This window comes from Physeter macrocephalus, chromosome 17 (genome assembly GCF_002837175.3).
Source record: "Physeter macrocephalus isolate SW-GA chromosome 17, ASM283717v5, whole genome shotgun sequence".
NCBI classification, from domain to species: domain Eukaryota; kingdom Metazoa; phylum Chordata; class Mammalia; order Artiodactyla; family Physeteridae; genus Physeter; species Physeter macrocephalus.
This window is the reverse complement of record NC_041230.1, coordinates 43,266,146-43,287,426: the sequence shown is the minus strand read 5'-3', so window position 1 is coordinate 43,287,426 and position 21,281 is coordinate 43,266,146. Positions and strand designations below refer to the sequence as shown.

General features: G+C 51.2%; 1 protein-coding gene across 1 annotated transcript; it reads left to right on the top strand.

The window, feature by feature from the left end:
* The first annotated feature begins 4,482 nt into the window (after positions 1-4,482).
* LOC102990141 (C-type lectin domain family 18 member A) lies at positions 4,483-20,031 on the top strand. Its single transcript, XM_007102570.4, has 12 exons — positions 4,483-4,693; positions 5,312-5,403; positions 7,603-7,842; positions 13,359-13,456; positions 13,875-13,996; positions 14,173-14,280; positions 14,753-14,845; positions 15,234-15,340; positions 15,931-16,060; positions 16,433-16,529; positions 17,449-17,540; positions 18,016-20,031. The coding sequence occupies exons 1-12, from the start codon at positions 4,555-4,557 to the stop codon at positions 18,051-18,053; spliced, it is 1,356 nt and encodes a 451-aa protein (XP_007102632.1). The 5' UTR covers positions 4,483-4,554; the 3' UTR covers positions 18,054-20,031.
* Positions 20,032-21,281: the final 1,250 nt, after the last annotated feature.

Here is a 21,281-nt window from a genome sequence, read left to right as displayed (position 1 = left end):
TGGATGGACCTAGAGATACCATACTAAGTGAAGTAAGTCAGATAGAGAAAGGCAAATATCATATGATATCACTCATATATGGATCTAATTTTTTAAAAATGATACAAACGAACTTATTTACAAAACAGAAACAGACTTACAGATATCAAAACAAACTTATGGTTACCAAAGATGAAATGTTGGGGGGTGCATAAATCAGGAGCTTGGGATTAACATGCACACACTACTATATATAAGACAGATAACCAACAAGGACCTATGGTATAGCACAGGGAACTCTATTCAATAGTCTGTGATAACCTATATGAGAAAAGAATATGAAAAAGAATGAATATATGTATATGTGTAACCAAATCACTTTGCTGTACACCTGAAACTAATATAATATTATAAATCAACTATACTCCAACAAAAATTTTAAAAAACCAATTAACCATAAATTTAACTATTTCTGGAGTGTCTATTCTCTTCCCTTGATCTATATATCTATCTTTTCTCCATACCACATAGTTGTGTTTATTATAGTTTCATAGCAAGTTTGAAATCAGGTAGTATAAGTTCTCCCATCTTTTCCTTTTTCAGATTTGTTTTGGTTATTCCAATTCCTTTGCCTTTCCATATACATTTTAGGATCCAGTTCTCACTTTCTTTAAAAAAAAAAAAAAAAGGCGGGCTTCCCTGGTGGTGCAGTGGTTAAGAATTCGCCTTCCAACGCAGGGGTCACAGGTTTGATCCTTGGTCCGGGAAGATCCCACATGCCGCAGAGCAACTAAGCCTGCATGCCACAACTACTGAAGCCCGCGTGTCACAACTACTGAAGCCCATGTGCCACAACTACTGAAGCCCGCGTGCCAGAACTACTGAAGCCCACGCACCTAGAGCCTGTGCTCTGCAACAAGAGAAGCCCCCACTCGCCCCAACTAGAGAAAGCCCGTGCTCAGCAACGAAGACCCAACGCAGCCAAAAAAAAAAAAAAAAGACTATGTCCAAATGTAGTTACATTCTGAGGTACTGGGATTAGTATTTCAACATACGAATTTGGGGGGATGCAGATTGTATCAGCCCATAACAGGGACCCTTTAACAGGATGAGGAATTTCCTTTCTATTCCTAGTTTGTTGAGAATCATCATATGGAATAGGTTTGGGATTTTATCAAATGCTCTTTCTGTGTCTTTGAGAGGATCATATGGGTTTTGTCCTTTGTTCTATTAATACAGTGCATTACATTGACTTTTACATGTTAAACCAACCTTGCATTCCTAGAATAAATCCTACCTGGTCATGGTGTTAATCATTTCTTATGGTGCTAGATTCGTTTTTATAATATTTCATTGAGGATTTTTTTAAGTTTATTTTTTGCTTATTTAAATATTTATTTTTGGCTGCATCAGGTTGCAGCACACATGATCTTTTGTAGTGGTGCACAGGCTTCTCTCTAGTTGTGGCATGCAGGCTCAGTAGTTGCGGCATGCAGGCTTAGGTGCCCTGCGGCACGTGGGATCTTAGTTCCCCCACCAGGGATCGAACCCACGTCCCTTGCATTGGAAGGCGGATTCTTAACCACTGAACCACGAGGGAAGTCCCTCACTGAGGATTTTGTGTCTGTATTCATGAGTGATATTGATCTATAGTTTTCTTTTCTTGAGATATATTTGTCTGGCTTTGGTAGCAGGATAATACTGATCTTGTAAGATGAGTTGGAAAATCCTCCTCCTCTTCTGCTTTCTGAAAATGTTTATGTATGATTGTTATTACTTCTCCCTTAAATACTGACAGAATTCACCAGTGAAGCCATTTGCACTTAAGGTTTTCTTTGTGGGAAGACTTTTTCATTCAGTTTCTTTTGTTGTGATAGATCTACTTAGATTTTCTATTTCTTCTTCTTTTTTTTTTAGATTTTCTATTTCTTCTTGAGTCACTTTTGGTAATTTGTCTTTCTAGGAATTTGTCCATTGTTCTTATGTTGTCTATTTTGTTGACATAAAGTTGCTCTTAATATTCCCTTACAACCCTTCTGATTTCTGTAGGATCAGTTGTGATGATGTCCCCTCTTTCCTTCAGGATTCGGGTAATTTTGTCTTTTCTTTCTTTTATACATGTTTATTAAATGAAAATTTTAAATTGTACAATCATGTTTATAGCAACTTTATTCATAATAAACAAAAGCTTAAAACGACCCAAATAACCATCTGTAGGAGAATGAAAATACAATGAAACACTACCATCAATTAGAGCAACAACAATGACAAAAGCAAAAGCAACCTACTAATACTAAACAACAACATGGATGAATCTCACAGACATTTCATGGAGCAAAGGAGACCAGGCCTCAAAGCGTGCATATTCTATGAGTCTGTTTATATGAAATTCAGAACAAATAAAATTAACCTATGGTGATAGAAATCAGAATAGAAATTGCTTATTGGGGAAATTTGTCTTGCAAGAAATTGGATGCCCATTCTCAAACCCCACTACAACCACTCAGCAGGTTCCTGTAAAAGGTTTGGACCCAGGAGGAAATATTACATACACCAAAGTGCAATGCCCTAGTTAGGGAGTCCAGCGAGATTGTCACCCCTGCTTTACACCATTGGACACTGAGACCCAGGGTGGAAGTGACAATCCCAGGGTCACAGAGAGCACCTCAGATAGAAGCTAGGCCTTCAGATGTCTGGTCTGGCATTTTCTCTGCTCAGCTTCTCCTCTTCTGGCTCCTGAAAGCCGGGCTCGCCCTGGTCTCCTCTTACGGTGAGCCAGGGCCGCTCAAAAGTTGTTCCACCCCAGGCCCCAAAATATATTTTCCTCCCACCTGTGTCACGTGCCCAGCACTGTACTACAGGAAAACTAGCCACATTTATTTTCAAAGCCCAGGAGCAGGAATTGGGTCTTTTGTTACCTGGTGCAGAGCAGGGCTGTGGGAATTGAATTCAAAGGGCTGTGATATGAACTAAAGCAGACCTGCACCAGGGTCTGGGAATGAATGTGAAGACAGAGCCCCCGGATTAGCTGGGATGCACCATGTGCCCGCCGGGTGACCTGGGGCAGGTCCCTCAGGCACACTGAGCCCAGCTTCCGCATCTAAAACATGGGCTCCTCATCTTCTATTGCCCCGGGTTGTTGCAACAATTAAGTGAATTCACATATTCGAAGCTGCTTTGTAAACGCTATAGAAAAATATCCCTGTTTTATTAAGCACTGCTGGGACCCAGACAGGGTGAATCTGAGGTCTGGTCATCCGTTTGAGGGAGAAGAAACTCCTCGGGCCCTGGGTATTACAGGGGGATCCCCAACCCCAGACTGGCTTAGGGGTCCTTGTGCCTGGCCTGTCTCCACTCCCCAACATCCACAAAGGTATCCACATTACATCGGTGTTTCCCCCTCAAAAGCCAAGTCCACTTGCCTCTCAGCAGAGCTTCCAGGGAACTGACACCTGGTTCTGAGAGAGTGCTGGTCCAGGGGTCAGGGGTCACACAAACTCCAGAAGGAGGAAGTACCTGGCTTTCAGGGCTGGCCTTTGGGATGGCTGAATAACCTTTGATCTGCCCTGAGGGGAATGTGGGCATTTGGCTGTGGGACAAATTTTATTTTCTAGGAAATGTGGGCCATGGTGCAGATCTGCTTCAGCTTATTCCAGTGGGACTGTGCTGGCTGCAGCCAGGCCCCGGAGCCTCATGGCAACTGGCTGCCCTCCTGCCTTTCTGTCTGGAGGCCGACTTGTTCCCAGCAGGACTTGAGTCAGCCAAGGGCATCACATGCTCTCCTCCTGCTTTTGCCCTCTCCTGGCCTGCAGTCACGTGGGTGGGTCTGGGGGGGAACAAGGGCTGGGGCCCAGCTCCCCCCACGACCCAGACAGACTGTCCTAAGGCACCCATTTCCTCCCCCTGGGGCAGCCCCTGCCCACTCCCCTACAAACCCACCGCCCCAGTGCCCCCACCCACCGGTGGCACCTGACTGGTGTGCAGTTACCACCCGCCTATGTTTAATTCATGGCTGGGGGTTGGGACGGGCTTCCCAAGAAAGGAAAGAACTCCCCTGGGGTCTTGCCCAGTTCTTGCCCGCCCACAGGGCACATGGCCGCAGCCTCCCTGGGCCTGGGGCTGGGAGGAGAAGCTGCCAATGGGCCTGGAGGACACTGTTCCAGCGTGGGCACAGCCATTATTCGTTAATCTGCAGCCCTGGAATGTCTGCGGGCCAATCAGCAGGGTCTCCCGAGGGCTCCCCGAGGGCTCCGATAATCCTGCAATGATTAGCAGGGGCCACGGGGTCACTGCGAACCACTCGGTAGGTTGGTCGGTTGGCTGTCGGCGGGCGGGCTGACCAGGCCAGCAGCCGGAGGAGGGAGGGAGGGAGGGAGCCCCGGGACTGGAGCTGTCTGTCTCCTTTCATGCCAGCGCCAAGGAAGGGAGGCTGTTTGGACTCACCGATTACTCACCAGCCTCCCCCTTTTGTCTGCCAGCCCAGCCTGACTCTTAGAGATTGTGAATAGCTCCATCCAGTCTGGGAAGCGAGCTGGACAGCTGAGCCAGGCAGAGCCCAGAGCACCCAGCAGGCCCATGCTGAGGCTAGAGCCCTCCCCTGGGCTGGGGGGCCGCCGGCCTGGCCCCCTGCCTGTGCTCCTGGCTCTCCTTGGCATGACCTGGGCAGAGGTGCACCCACTCCAGCTACAGGAGAAGCAGGTTCCAGTGCCTGGAGGTAAGGGGCCGCGGGGCGAGGAAAAAGTGGAGGAGATATGAGCTCTGTCTGCAGAGGGTCCCAGGGGGCTTCTGGAAGCCAGTTCCCAGGCCTGAGCCCTGGGCAGCCTGGTGTGATTTAAAGAGCCACCCTCCAACAGTCCAGGGCCCGGAGATGGAGGAGGAGGCTGGCACTGGGGCAGGATGAAGGGGAGAGGGCCCAGGCTTGGGGGTGAAGGAAGAACACTGGGAGGCTGCAGCAGGGGCCCCAGAAGAGACTCAGTGGCCGAGAGGGTCCCCAGCCAGAGGGGCCGCTGCGAGCCCAGGGCCGGACCCCTCTTCACACCTGGCCCGCAGGCCCCTGTTCCCTTCTGTCACTCCACCGCCAGCTCTCAGCTGAAGGCTCCTTCACGCCTACACCTGTCTCTGCCTCAGCCCCGCTGCTTGCCCCACCCCCCCATCTCCCCTTCCCTCTGCTCCGGGCCCTCCCATACACACCCACCATCGTCCCATCCGTCTCAGGTCTTGTTCCATGAGGGCAGGGTTGCACTCTCACCTTGCCGTGGTGACGCCCGCCCCATCGCCCAGGGGCGGCCCAGGTCCCACTGCTCAGGTGGCCTGACCTTGTCTCCCGCCCCAGCCCTGAGCAAGAAGGAGAGCTTCCTGCTCCTCTCCCTGCACAACCGCCTGCGCAGCCGGGTCCACCCCCCTGCAGCCAACATGCAGAGAATGGTGAGTACCCCCAACCCAGGCTGGCCGAGGGGGCGACTGGAGGGGCCACCGTGAAGAGGGCTGAGGAGGCCATGCCAGTGCCAGGTGCCCTTTCACCTGGTAGAGTGGGGCAGCGGCCAGGCAACTTGCCTGCTCTGGGACCACGCCTGGTTGCCGGGGGGCGGGGGGGTGGGGAGGAGGGGGGCCGTTGCTTCCTCCTCCCCCAGAAAGGCAGCCCTTGGGCTTTTCCTTGCATCCCTTCCCGTTGCCCCGGAGACCAGAAGACATGGAAAGAGCTGGGGTCCCCTCCTCCAAGAAAGAGGAGCATCACAAAAGAGTCCCAGCAGGATGGGAGGCTAGTCAGGGAGGGAGAAGCATTCTGCTGGGGGTGGGAGGGGTGAGGCTTGTGTGTGACCAGATCCACTGCTTCTTCAGCAGTTTGTCTAGGCGACTAGGAGGGGCCCCCTCCCCAATTCCCTGCTCATTCACTGGGGGCCGGGGAGCGGGGTATAGGGTTTCCCACCACTCCCTCGGGGCTTCAGGGTTGAAGGTGTCATCCTGGGGCCCAGAAACACTGCCCCGTAGTATGGGACCCCAGCTGCCCCCTCCCGTGGTAACAGTCGAGGGAGCGAGGGAGGGTGGGGCAGGCAGGGTTCCCCATGACTGCTTCCCATAAACTCCTCTGAGGCTGGCGCAGCGGTGGCGACCTTGAGAGTTCCAGGGTCAGGTTCCCAGGAGGTGGGGGTGGGGTGGGCAGGAGGGGGGTCGCCTCTCCCGCTTTCCCTGCTCGGCGGCTCTGCCACTCCTCAGGCCCAGGTCCTGGCTCTCATCCCCACGCTCGCAGCCCTAGGGCCCGGTGTGAGGCTGCTTCGGTCAGTTTCCACACTTCCCATGGCCCTGTTGCCAAAGTCTTAGAAAACAGAATTTCATAAAAAATGCAAGTGGAGCCCCGCCACTCAGCCTCTGTCACACCCGCAGCTTTGGCCCTGGGCTCCCCAGTAGAGGCTGAGGCCCTTGGGGGTGCCCCACGCAGTCCCCGCTGCTCCCAGCTCCAGAGTCCCCATCAGCAGTGAAATCACAACCACCATCTGCCCGGGTGCTTGCAGGTCAGGCCCTAAGTGCAGCACTTTTCTCTCTGCATCCATTTAATCTTCCCACAACCTTACCCTATAGGTACCTTATTATCGTTTGTTTTGTTTCGTTTTTTGGCCACATGGCACGGCTTGCAGGATCTCAGTTCCCCGGCCAGGGACTGAACCTGGGCCATGGCGATGAAAGCCCGGAATCCTAACCACTATGTCACCAGGGAACGCCCACCTTACTATTCCATTTTACAGAAGAGTCTGTTGAGTCTCACGGAGATTAGGAGACTGCTGGAGGTCACACAGCTGGAATGAGGTGGCTGGGCTGGACCAGGGCATGGCGATCGGGTGACACATGTCATCCTGGTTGCTGAGCCCCCCGTTTCAGAGGACGGGGAGCTGTTGGATGGGGGTAGGGAAAAGGGCAGCTGGTACGCGGTGGGAAGAGCAGATTAAGCCCATTCCAGAGAACTCTGCTTGCTGAGACCAAAGCGCTGAGGCCCTGGAGACCTTTTACACCCTCTCTGGTCCTGACTCCCAGCTGGTGCCCCTGTGTACTCCAAAACCAGATTTAGGGGATAAGACACAGCGGTATGGCTGCTGCGACTTTTTGCATCACAGAAGGGAAGCCAAGAGGGAGCCTTTCTGACAATGGCCAGGGTCAGTTTTACCTAACACGGAACCAGTCTGAAAGGCTTGGGCACTGTCCAGGGTTCCCGTTACCAGACGGGGAAAAATCACGGCAGAGGCCCATCCTATCACGTGGGCTGGCACCTCGCGCCCAGGAATACCCATCCCCCTTAGTGGGCGGGGCCTGAGGGTGCCACCACCAGAGTCAGAAGGACGGAAGCTGTCAGTCCTGGGTGGAGCCGGGCTCTGGGTGGGGGGTCCAGACAGGGCAGGTGCTTTTCCAGCGCCACCTTGGAGCGCCCCTTGCAGGTCCTGTCTGACCTTCCCCGGCCCTAGTGAAGTCGGTGAAAGCAGCTCAGAGCACTCAAGCAGCCAAGCAGAAGCCCTGTTTGGGCTGGGGTCCCTTCCCTGCAGGACCAGCACCTGTGGATGTGCTGGCGGGGGGCTGGGTCACTAAGGCCTGGCCCGGGGCCCCGCTGATGTGGCTGTTTGTACTCCTTCTCCCCAGGACTGGAGCGAGAGCCTGGCCCAACAGGCCCAGACCAGGGCAGCGCTCTGTGGCGCCCCAGCCCCAAGCCCAGCCTCTGTCCCCCGGGCTACCCCGCAAGTGGGCTGGAATGTGCAGCTGCTGCCCGTGAGCTCGGTGTCCTTCATCCACGTGGTGGGCCTGTGGTTCTCAGAGGGGCAGCAGTACAGCCAGGCAGCAGCCGAGTGTGCCCCCAATGCCACCTGCACCCACTACACTCAGGTGAGGCCCGGGTACCGGCTCTGAGGTCCCTGCCCTGCTGGGCTGGTTCAGAGGTCTGCAGTTTGTCCTAAAATTGGTGGTTGCTTTTGCTCCCATTTGTTTAGTTTTACTTTTTTTTCAGCTTTAAATATGAAATATTTCAAACCTAAATCAAATAACGGACTCCTTCTTATCCACTACCTAGCATTAGAAAATGTTAACTATATTTGTTTCTCGTCTCTTAAAAAACACAAAACTAAGCGTAAGCCCTCCTTCTGCCCTTTCCTCGGTCCCTCCCCAGAGGTAACCTTGCTGAAGTCCAGGTAAAACACCCCATGTTTCCTTTTTTTCCCCCTCAACAAAATTTGTTGAATGTCTTCTCTGTGACTGGCATCGTTCATGTACTAGGATCCAACACTGGAAAACACAGGCAAAATCCCAAGCATGTTTTTCTCTCTCTTTTTTTTAATGGTTACTTTTATGTGTCAACTTGCAGGGTAGTGGGTTGTTGTTGTTTTGCATGACATTAACATTTTTTATATGAATTTATTTATTTATTTATTTATTTATTTTTGGCTGCGTTGGGTCCTCGTTGCTGCATGCCGGCTTTCTCTAGTTGTGGCGAGAGGGGGCTGCTCTTGGTTGCGGTGCGCGGGCTTCTCATTGCGGTGGCTTCTCTTGTTACGGAGCACGGGCTCTAGGAGCGTGGGCTTCAGTTGCTGCGGTGCATGGGCTTATTTGCTCCGCGGCATGTGGGATCCTCCCGGACTAGGGATCAAACCCATGTCCCCCTGCATTGGTAGGCGGATTCTTAACCACTGCACCACCAGGGAAGTCCCTGTTTTTCTTTTCTTTTTTTTTTTTTGGCCGAGGGTAGTTCCCCGACCAGGTATGGGACCAGGGCCCCAGCAGTGAAAGCACCAAGTCCTAACCACTGGTCCCTCGGGGAATTTCCCCAAGCATGTTTTAATACCTTTACTACACGTGGAAGGGTTTTGATACCTTTTCTACTTGTGCAAGTGGGTTGTGTGTTATTAAATCCTACCTAAGTGCTCTCTCTGTACATCTCCTTTTGCAATTTGTGTTTATCACTTCAGACCACATTTGTAAGATTTGTTTCCATTGATCCGAGTGTGCATGTGTGATTCACTATGAATAAACTGCAATTTACAGGCATCTGGGTTACTTCCCCCTTTTTTTTTTTTTTTTAACTATCCCAAGTCATACCGCAATGCATAAATCCTAGTTCCGGTCCTCTTGTACAAATGTGTCCAGACTTCTTCTAGGACACACTTGGAAGGGGAATGGCTGGGTCAGAGGGAGCCCGCACCTACAACCTTAGTAGCTATTGCCAAAGTGACGTCGCCAACTCTACTCCTGCCCACAAACCAGTGCTCACTCCCCATTCTTACTCTATTCATTAAGGAGTATTGTCAGCTCCTTAATTTTTGCCAACTCAAGGCTGTGAAATGTTACCTCATTCTGTTTTTTCTTTGCATTTGCCTGATTACATGTGGGAATGAGTCTCTTTTCTGTTCTTTTCATGCCTGTTAATTTCACCTTTCCCTTGGTAATTTGTAAGCATCTTTGCTATACTCTTTGTACTTTTTGTTGGTCATATTGGTTGCAGATACTTTTTTTCTAATATATGGCTTGTATTTTCTCTTTATGTTATCTTTTATAAGCTAAATCTTTCAGAAGATTTTAATATTAGTGTAATCAATTTTCTCTTGTTTTTCATTATAGTTCATCCATTTGTTGTATCATGTTTAAGAAATCCTTTTCAACTCTGACATCAGCAAGATATTCTTCCTGTATTTTCTTCCAAAGTTTAAATGTTTTCCTTTCTTTCATATTCAAGTCATTAAGCCATCTAGTGATGTAGGATTTAATTTTATCTTTTTTTTACTTCTTGTGTTAAGTACTGAATCTTTCCCCCACAGACTCTAATGCCACCTCAGCCATATACCAAGCTCACATATCCACATGGGTCTGTTGCTGAGTTCTCTCTTCTATTTTGTTGCTTTTTTGTTTACTCCTGCATGTACGTGCTTTAATTATTATGGCTTTATAAAAAGTTTTGACAGGAAAATCCCCCATGTTATTATTATCATTCAAAAATTTCTTGGCTATTCTTGATTCTTTCATATGAATTTAATAAGTAGCCTTTATCAGGTTACAGACATTTCTTTCTAATCTAAGTTTGTTGAGATTTTTAAAGTCATGAACAGGTTTTGTGTTTTACCAAATGCCTTTTGTGCATCTATTGAAATAATTACAAGGTTTTTCCTTAACTATTTACAGTGATGAATAATTTTTTTGTGTGTGTACAAAGCTGTTACATGACACTACATCTTCCTGGTCACATATTTTAAACATTTTATTATAGAAAATTTCAAATATATACAAAGCAATCAAAGTGATATAATGAACCCCCATCTACCTATCATCCAGCTTCAACAATTATTGGCTCACGGTTTCATGACTCATATTTATTTATTTATTTATATTGAAGTACAGTTGTTGTACAGTATTATATAAGCTACAGGTACACAATAGTGATTCACAAATTTTAAAGGTTATACTCCATTTATAGTTATTATAAAATACTGGCCATATTCCCCATGTTGTACAATGTATCCTTGTAGTTTATTTTATACCTAATAGTCTGTAGCTCTTACTGCCCTACCCTTATACTGCCCCCCCTTCCCTCTCCCCACTGGTAATCACTAGTTTGTTCTCTATATCTGTGAGCCTGCTTTTTTTGTTATATTCACTAGTTTGGTGTATTTTTTAGATTTCACATATAAGTGAGATCATACAGTATTTGTCTTTCTCTGTCTGACTTATTTCACTTAGTATAATGCCCTCCGAGTCCATCCTTGTTGCTGCAAATGGCAAAATTTCATTCTCTTTTATGGCTGAGTAGTATTCCATTGTATATATGATGTGATGCGAAATAAAGTGATGTAGGGTGTGTGTGTGTGTGTGTGTGTGTGTGTGTGTGTGTGTGTGTGCGTGTGTGTGTGTTCTTGTTGTTTTTAATTAATTGCTATATTTAGTTTCCTAAATACTATTTGATAGTGAAATTGACCTATGATTTTTTCTCATACTGCCCTCACCTGGTTTATATTAACCTCATAAAATGAGTTGGAGGCTTTGCCTCATTTTCTGTTTCCTGGAATAGTTTCTATAATATTTGCTGTAACCGTCCTGTAAAACTATTCGGGCCTTGTTCTATTTTTTGATTGTTTGTTTTGTGTGTACGTGTATGTATCCAGGAATTTTTAATTACTGATTCAACTTTTAGAAATGGTCGTAGATCATTTCAGATTTTCTATTTCTTCTTGAGACAGTTTTACCAAGTTCTATTTTCTAGGAAACTATCCATTTTACATTTTCCAGTTTGTTGGTCCTAACTGTTAATTATTTAACAGAGATTTTAAACTAGAATTAAACAGATTTTTTAAATGTTTCCTGTGTCTGCAGCTATGTCCCTTTAAAATTCTCGATTGTATTTATTTGTGCCTTCTCTCTTTTGTTCTTTACCCGTCTTCCCAGAGGTTTGTCTATTCTAACAAATCAGCTTTTTGTTTGTTTTCCTTCTCTCTTTTTTGCACCCATCCACAACCTTATTCTTCTTTTTATTAATTTCTGCTCATTTTAAAAAAAATAAATTTATTTATTTTTTATTTATTTATTTTTGGCTGCGTTGGGTCCTCATTGCTGTGCACGGGCTTCCTCCAGTTGAGGAGAGCGGGGGCTGCTCTTCGTTGCAGTGTGCGGGCTTCTCATTACGGTGGCTTCTCTTGTTGCGGAGCGCAGGCTCTAGGCGCACGGGCTTCCGTAGTTGTGGCACGCGGGCTCAGTAGCTGTGGTTCGCGGGCTCTAGGACACAGGCTCAGTAGTTGTGGCACATGGGCTTAGCTGCTCCTCAGCATGTGGAATCTTCCCGTAGCAGGGATCAAACCTGTGTCCCCTGCATTGGCAGGCGGATTTTTAACCACTGTGCCACCAGGGAAGCCCCTCTTCTACTTTCTTAACTCATTAATTTTTAACTCCTTTTTCTTTTCTGGTATATGCCTTTAAAGCTATCAATTTCCCTCTAAACTTTGTTAGCTACATCCCATAAGTTTTGGAATTTAGTGATTTCACTGTCACTTAGGTCTATGAGTTTCCTATTTTCCATTATGATGCTGTCTTTGACTTTGAAGTGTATATTTAAATTTCCAAACTATGTTTTCTCCTTTACTTACTTCTAAATTATTTCCTTGGGAATTCCCTGGTGGTCCAGTGGTTAGGACTTCACGCCTTCACTGCTGGGGCCTGGGTTCAGTCCCTGGTCAGGGAACTAAGATCCCGTAAGCCACGCAGCCAAAAAATTGAAAAAAAAATTTTAATTAATAATAATAGTAAATTATTTCCTTTACATTCTATTGCATTGAATTCATAGAATGTGTCCTGTAGGATGTTGGTTATTGAGTATTTATTGAATCTTGCTTTGTGGCTTAGTGAGGGGTCAGTGTCTGCAAAAGTTCCACGCACTCCTAAAAAGAATGCATATTCTCTAATCGTTGGATACACAGGTATGACTACGTGTGCATTTCTCCCCGCCTCATGCTGCTCATTTTTAGTGGCTACCAGAGTTTGCTTGGCTATTCCTGTGTACTGACCATTTGTGCTATTTCCAAGTTGTCACTGATTCTAAAACTCTAAGTCTTGAATACTATTAAAGACCTGTATCTGTTAGCTGTTGCTGCATGACGCACTACTCCCAAATATAGCATCTTAAGATTCTGCAGCTTGGCAGTTTGGGTTGGGCTCAGCTGACAGTTTCTTCTGGTCTTGGCTGGGCCCACTCCTGCAACTGCAGTCAGCTGCTGCGTCGGCTGGGAGCTGGCTGGCTAGAGTAGCCTCAACTGGTTCACCTCTGCCCTGTAAGGTTCTTCAACCTCCAGCAGCCTTGTTCACGTGGTGGCTGAGCATGAGAGTTCTATGAGAATGAGTGGAAACTGTAGGGTCTCCTGAGGCCTAGGTTTAACATGGTTCAATATCATTTCTCCTGCATTCTGTTGGCCAACAGAAGCCACAGGGCCAGCCAGATTCAAGGTGTGGGAAAGAGATCCCTCCTCTTGATGCAAAGAACTGCAAAGCCACATTTTATAAAGAGGGGGCTGTAGGGAGAAGTGAAGGGTTGTGGCCATTTTTTCAGTCATCACAAGGCCTTTGATGTCCAAGTCTTTCTTTTCCCACTCTCCTCCACTATCCACAATCTCCCTTCCCTTCAGGTATCTGCCGACCCTCACCTCCCGACCCAGAAGGCCTTTCTAGACTATTCCCACCCATCCTTGTATCCCTGCCCAGCACAGCTACTGCTCCTGGGGTCCCCAGGGAGGTGACAAAACTGTTTATCTGCTTGGTTTGGGGCAAGAGCCGTGTCCACCCTTCCCAGGGGAACATCATCCAGGCTGCTGGTCCCCAGGCTAGGAATGGAAGGGGCCCATGAGAGGGTTTCTGAGCCACTGTGTCTCCTGCAGCTCGTGTGGGCCACCTCGAGCCAGCTGGGCTGTGGGCGGCATCCCTGCTCTGGGGCCCAGGCTGAGATGGAAGCCTTTGTCTGTGCCTACTCTCCCGGGTAAGCCTCCGCCATGGCAGCTGCCCTGCCATCCCCTGCTGGGCTGCGGGGTAGGGGATGCTGTCACCCGGGGTGAGACACTCACCCACCCACCCACAGGCCTTCAGCCCTTGGTCTGCACCCCTGCTGGGAGAGGGAAGAAGGAGGAAAGGGAGAGGGCGCAGAAGCGGGCAGCACCCTGCAAGATTCTGGCCACGCAGAATGTGGCTTCTTCTCAGGTGCCCCTTCCTGGAGGCACCACCCAGCGTTCAGAGCATCTGCCCAGTATTAGTCTGGAGGCCATCCTTCCTTTCCTAGGAAATCTCCCTGTCTCACCAGCTCCCTGCCTTCCTGGTTGGGCCGGAGGGAGCTGAAGGGGCTGGCGGGGCAGGCAGCAGGCCCGAGGCCAGGTCCCTCTAGCCTCTGCTTGCTCTCACAGAGGCAACTGGGAGGTCAACGGGAAGACCATCGTCCCCTACAAGAGGGGCGCCTGGTGCTCACTCTGCACGGCCAGCGTCTCGGGCTGCTTCAAAGCCTGGGACCACGCAGGGGGGCTGTGTGGTAAGTGCCCCACCCTGCCTGCCTCGGGCTGGGGCAGCTTGACCTGGTGATCCTGGAGGAGGCAGGCAGCATCCTGACGGACTGTCCCAGAAGCCCCGCCCTCAGCCCTCGGGGAGGCACCTGCCTGGCCTGCCGGGGAGAGGCGCCCGCTCAGCGTTTCCTTCTTATCCGACCAGAGGTCCCCAGGAACCCATGTCGCATGAGCTGCCGGAACCACGGACATCTCAACCTCAGCACCTGCCACTGCCACTGTCCCCCGGGTTACACAGGCAGATACTGCCAAGGTGAGGGGCACCAGGAGTTCTGGACTGTGACCAGCCGGGGGGCCCAGGGAGCGATCCTCGCACAGGGTATCCTCATCCAATAAGCATCCACTGAGCACGACGGTCTGCCGGGCCCTGCGCTGTGCAGGGAGTTCAAAGTGCAATCAGATCGGCCCCTCAGGCTCTGGGATGGTGGGAGGAGGACAGTATGAGAATCCAGAAGTGGATTCCTTCCCCACTGTCCCCCACCCCCAAGCTCTGTGACCATGAGCAGGTCCACTCCCAAACCCCGATTTGCTTCTCTCTACAAGATCAAACCAAAGATGCCAAATGTGGCAGCGGCTGGGAGCCCAGTTGGGTTCCATCTCTGGGGGGCGGGGGGTGTTCTTGCTGTGGTTGGCCGTTCTGCGCACATCCGTGGCCTGTGAGGGGCAGCCTGGGGCCCAGTGGCCGCCAGCTGAGTGCCGTCCCCTCCCCTGCCCCATCCTGGCAGTGCGGTGCAGCGTGCAGTGCGTGCACGGCCGGTTCCGGGAAGAGGAGTGTTCCTGCGTCTGTGATGTTGGCTATGGGGGAGCCCAGTGTGCCAGTGAGTCCTGCCGCAAAGCCCCCCGACAAGACGAGCCCCTCCCAGGACCCCCTCAGCCGGTGCTGGGTCCGGCTCGGACCAGCTCACAGGAGCCCATCGTACGCACCTCTTCCCCATTTCCCGATCAGTGACGTCACAGTGGTAGCTTGAACTTGGCCATGGTGGGAGTCTTTACACCACCACAGAAATGGCAATGCTAAAATCATCGACTTTTTTTTTTTTGAGAGAGAGCTGGTTGTTACACATTTACCGGCACACCACTGACCCCAACCCCCTCTCCTGCTTGGTGGCCAGAGGAAGGGGTACCTTGAGCTTAACATCCTGGCAGGACCGGAAGGGTAATGATTCGGAGGTGCCCACACACAAAATCAGGCTTCCCTCCCCCCAGCCAAGGTGCATTTTCCCTTCCACACCTGTGACCTGAGGATCGATGGAGACTGCTTCATGGTGTCTTCAGAGGCAGACACCTATTATGGAGCCAAGATGAAATGCCAGGTAATGGTTGGCCCCTGCGTTTCCAGGGACCACCCCCCGGGTTCTTAACAGAGGGACCCTGGGCTCAGAGATGAATTCCTTTGACTCCTCCTGACTCTCACCTTTAGTATAAAGCAGGGGTTACAACCCAGAGGCCCATGGAAGCCAGGAGGTCACTTAATGAGCTGAGGGACCCAGAGACAAGGCCCCACTCAACCCCCATCTAAGGGGCCATCCTGACTCAGCTCAAGCTGCTGGCTGCCAGGCAGGAATGCAAGTTCAGGGAGGCCAGGACCTGGAATTTTTCAAGAGAACCAGAAATTCAGATTTTCACTGAGTTCTCTCAATTTATGAATGTTGGCAACCAATTCAAATGTATTAAAGACACTGAGCAGGTGAAACACAACCCTTCCAAGGGTGGGACCCTGACAGAGGAGCCGTGGGCAGGGAAGAGAAGGCAGACTCTGCTCCAAGAGGCAGGAGGCTTTGGGGGGCTGATGACAGCCCGGCCAGCACACAGATTTGACATCCAGGGCCACGGTGGGAGGCAGGATGGAAAGGAAGGGCTGGCCTGAGCTCTGGGGCCAGCATGACCCGAGCGGGGGTTACAGGGAAAGGGCGGGGTGCTAGCCCAGATTGAGAGCCAGAAAGTGCAGGACATCCTCGCCTTCTACCTGGGCCGCCTGGAGACCACCAACGAGGTGACCAACAATGACTTTGAGACCAGGAACTTCTGGATCGGTGAGTGCCTGGCTGACTGGCGGAGCGGGGAGGGATGCAACGAGTGCGGGGCTGGGACGCCTCACACCGCTCCAGGACTGTGGGCTGTGGGAACCCAGAGCACCTACCAGCGGGCAGTAAGGGTGTGGTGAGGGCTTGGGGACCGGAATGGGGCCAGTAGTCAGGCTGGTGACTCCTTTCCCTGCGGAGAGAGCCGAAGGGAGGGAGAGCCACCAGAGGGGCTGGAAGTGCTGGGAAGGGGGCTTAAGGGCTGGGGGTCGACAGGCATTGGGCAGCAGGCTCTGGGCTCAGGCCCTCATCGCAGGGAGCCTGGGCTGCCAGTGGGGCCCGGGGATCTCAGATGTGAGGCCAGCCTTGGCTGCTGTGGCTCAGGGCTCACCTACAAGACCGCCAAGGACTCCTTCCGCTGGACCACCGGGGAGCACCAGTCCTTCACCAGTTTCGCCTTTGGGCAGCCTGACAACCAGGGGTGAGTCTGGGGTGCCCTCCCTCCCCTGGGCCCACCTTCTTACCTGGGCCTGCTTGCTGAGCCTTCAGACACCGCTGAACAACCTCCACCCTGCCTGCTGCTTGGCTGAGCACCCTGAGGGTCTGGGCCTTACCTGGTGCCCAGGTGCCAGCAAGTCCGGGCACAGCTGGGTGTGGGCCCAGTGCTGAGGTGAGGTACATCCCTGACCTCCAGGGCCTCACATAAAAGAGAGGGAACCCAGGAAGGCTTCATCCATCCACAGTCCCCATCATCCCCCAGCTGGCTCTCCGTCTCTCTATTATCTGTCCATCCCTCCCCCGCACCGTGCCCCCTCTGCCTGTATCCATACACTGATTCTGCCCACCTTAGCTGGCCACCCACCTGCGTCCACTCGTGCACACATCTGCCCACCGGCCCGCCTGCACTGAGGCCCAGCCCTGGTCTTCAAAGCCCAGGACTGCCCAGGGCAGGGGGGAGGTGGTCAGGCTGTGTGGCCACCAAGGCTCCAGATGCCCCGCCCAGCTCTCCTTCAACCTCCTTGATGGCAGCCATGCCCAGGCCCCTGGCCCATCCCTAGAGGAAGCCGGCTTGGTGGGCCCCCAGGCATACCTTCTCCTGCTGGAAGGAAAAGATGTGGGCCTGTCTGTTCCAACCCCCCTGCCCCCACCCGCAGTGGCCGGCATGGCTGAGGGCTGCAGCGGTGGGTGGAGCTGTCCCCACTGCACCCCGAGAAGAGAGGAGCTGCAGCGCTCTGTGAAGCAGGCATGGAGCTTGGGGCTGGGGCTGGCTCCCAGAAGCCCCGTATGTGGGACGGGGGCACCTAAGAGGCACCTCCCTAGACGCAGGTGGCCCACTGTGGGGGAGGATTTAAGGGCTCATAATTTCATTCCTCCCCCTGAGCACTCGACGACCTTGGCAGGTTTGGCAACTGTGTGGAACTGCAGGCATCGGCCGCCTTCAATTGGAACGACCAGCGCTGTAAAACCCGAAACCGTTACATCTGCCAGTTTGGTGAGGGCCTTCCCACGGCTCCCCTCCTCCGGTCCCTGTCCCCTGGGGATATCCAGATGAACAGTCTAGAGTGTCTGAGCACACAGGGCCACGAGGACATCCTGCTCAGGGCCTCGTTGGACCTGTAGGCCCCTGAAGCACAGAGAGGGAGATTGGCCTGGGCTCAGCCACGCGGAGGCAAGACCAGAACTACAGCCCGCTGGGGATTTCGCCAAGGTCCCTTTCCTCCTGTCACTAAAGCTGCCACATGGGGACCCATCGGGTCCTTCAGCGTTCCCTGATTCCCTAGAGCACAGTGAACTACGGTGGGGACAGAGGTGAGACCTAGCCCAGAATCAGCCCCCAGCAGCACCTGCTAGAAGGATCTGGAGCTGCAAGTGGGACCATGGCTATTTCTAGACCTGGTGCAGCAGGGTCCCCATCCCAGGACTGCCTGGGCTGTCACTGACCCGTGTTCTGTTCTCTTCCTTTCCAGCTCAGGAGCACATTTCCCGGTGGGACCCAGGGCCCTGAGGCTCACCCATGCCTCTCCCCTGCCAGCACCTGGATGCACAGCCCTACTTGCCCTTCTGCCCACCTGTTTAGAACAAGGGCCGGGCTAGGACTGCAGGTCCAACAGCCAAAGAGGCCTCAGACGTTGCAGGAAGTGCGGCAGGGGGTACAAGTGAGGCCGATGGAGAGCCCGGTATAGGAGGAGGGGAGCCTGGGGTCCCCCAGCCTGCTTTTGAGTGGGAAGATGGGTCTTAATTAGGCACTGAAACAGGAGTCTGGGGCAGTGGTCAGAAGAGACCACTCTCCTCCAACTGGGCTGGACCCTCTGGAGCAGACAGAGGTTCCTTGCAGCCCAGGACGCACCCCACAAAGGATTAAACTAAACTAAGTTATGGATCAGCCGGACTTGTGAATGCTCATTGTGAAGGGGAATTCAGACAACCCAGAATGATCCCAGGAACACTGGTTTCCTCCCAGACACCCCAGTCCCATCCCTGCTCTCCCACATGACCCAGGCCGCCCTCTGGAGGTTTTCAGACTCTTAGTCCTGAATAATGCACAGATTTACAAGCCCTGCTTGTCTGCATCCCTAATTTCCAGCTCCTCTCACCACTGCCTCTGTCAGCTTTGTGTTTCTGTTCACACTTCCTCCTTGATTAATTATGCTTGCTTCTATATGTCTCTTCTTTCTTCGTGATCATCTGAACTGGGGTCTGTTATGGCCCCATCTCCTCCCTCTCCCTGTAGTGGTGAGAGGGTGAGTCCAGGCAGGTGCGAGGCTGGGAGGCGCTACCATCGGTGTGCAGAATGCACACTGTTATGTGCGAACATCGAGTTGCTTTGCTGGTTGGAAGTGTCAGTACAAGTGTGGCCTGGGCCCATGGAACCGGGAGAAGCAGATCAGTCACGGTTCTTGGCTGCAGCCAATGGAAACATAGAAACAGCTCTGGCTAGTCATGGCAGAAAAGGAATTTATCAAAAGGGCAATGATTTTTAAATGGGCAAAGGACCTGAATAGACAGTTCTCCAAAGAAGATATACAAATGGCCAATAAGCACGTGAAAAGATGTTCAACATCACTAGTCATTAGGAAATCCAAATAGAAACCACAGTGAGACACCACTTCACATCCATTACGATGGCTGTTAGCAACGAAACAGACAATAACAAGTGTTGATGAGGGTGGGGACCCACTGGAATCCTCATACATTGCTGGGGAACGTAAAACGGTGCAGCCACAGTGAAAAATAGTTTGGCGATTGTTCAAAAGTTAAACAGGACTTCCCTGGTGGCACAGTGGTTAAGAATCCACCTGCCAATGCGGGGGATGCGGGTTCCATCCCTTATCGGGGAAGATCCCACATGCCGCGGGGCAACTAAGCCCGTGCACCACAACTACTGCGCTTGCGCTCTAGGGCCCGCATGCCACAACTACTGAAGCCCACGTACCTAGAGCCTGTGCTCCACAACGAGAAGCCACCGCAATGAGAAGCCCAAGCACTGCAACAAAGAGTAGCCCCTGCTCACCACAACTAGAGAAAGCCTGCACGCAGCAACGAGGACTCAACGCAGCCAAAAATAAATAAATTAATTAATTAAAAAAAAATTAAACACAACTACCACGTGACCCAACAATTCCACTCCTAGGTATGTACCCAAGAGAAACGAAAACAAGTGCTCAAATAAATCCTTAAAACACAAAGTTCGGGCTTCCCTGGTGGCGCAGTGGTTGAGAGCCCGCCTGCCGATGCAGGGGATACGGGTTCGTGCCCGGGTCCGGGAAGATCCCACATGCCGCAGAGCGGCTGGGCCCGTGAGCCATGGCCGCTGAGCCTTCGCATCCGGAGCCTGTGCTCCGCAACCGGAGAGGCCACAACAGTAAGAGGCCTGCGTACCGTGAAAACAACAACAACAACAACACAAAGTTCATAGCAGCATTATTCACAATAGCCAAAAGGTAGAAACAACCCAAATGTCCATCAGTGGCTGAGTAGCTAACAAATCGTGGTGTATACATGCAATGCAATACTAAATCAACCATTAAAAGGAATGAAGTATTGATACATGCTACCAGGTGGACGAACCTTGAAAACATTTTAAGTGAAAGAAGCTAGTCACAAAAGGTCACATATTGCATGATTCCACTTATCTGAACTACTCAGAAAAGGTAAATCCATAGATGCAGAGACGGGTGGTTGCCAAGGGAAACAGGAAAATGAGGGTATGGATTTTATTTTGAAATGATAAAAATGTTTTGGAATTTAGATAGAGGTGGTAGTTGTACAACACTGTAAATGTATTAAATGCCACTGAATTGGTTAATTTCATGTTATGTAAATTTCACTTTTTTTTTTTTTTTTTTAAGTATAATGGTTGGTCACAGGATCCTAGGGAGAGTGAGAGAGACACGCTGGGGGCCTATGTAGCCAGAAATAGCGCTCCAAATTCTGCTGCAAAGCCCATCTGGGTAGACTCCCATGCCACTGCTTCCAGGCACAGGAAATGCAGAGCCTACCCTGACAGCAGCGACACAGGAGCCACCTTTATGGCAACTAAGGTTGGCAATCCAATGCCCTTCTGAGCCTCTAACACCCCAGACGCCAGATTCCCATTCAGCTGCAGCCTCTCCCATCAGCATTCCCGGCGCTACAGCGCTTCCCTCACCAATGTATTTCTCAGTGCCTCGGCAAAGGACGCGCTTGGGGCCGTCCCAGGGTTTCTAGGTTGGGGTGTCAGTGAGCAGGTCCTACCTGAAAAGTCCATTCCAACATTCTCATCTGGAGGCGAGAGAGCTGAACGCCAGACTTCTCCACGTTGGACCACGGGCCAGCAGCATTGGCATCACCTGGGAACTTGTTAGATGAGCAGATTTCCAGCTGCCCCAAACCTAAGCTGAGTCTTAACAAGATCTCCAGCCACTTCAGATGAAGGCTCAGGCGTGAGAACCACTGGCAGAGGCAGAGTTCGGGTCTAAAGTCAGGCTACCTGCATTGGAGGACAGGCTCTGCCACTTACTGTGTGACTTTGGTCAAGTTATTAACACCTAGGTGGACCCATTGTCCCAGTTTGCCTGGAACTGTCCTGGTTTTTGCACTCGAAGTCCCACATGCTGGGAAACCTCTCCATCCTAGACAAACCAGGACAGTTGGTCACCCGAAAACATCTCTCTGCCTCATGATTCTCTTCTGTAAAATGAAGATAATAAAATGAGTTAATACATTAAAGTGTTTGAAACAAAGCCTGGGGAGA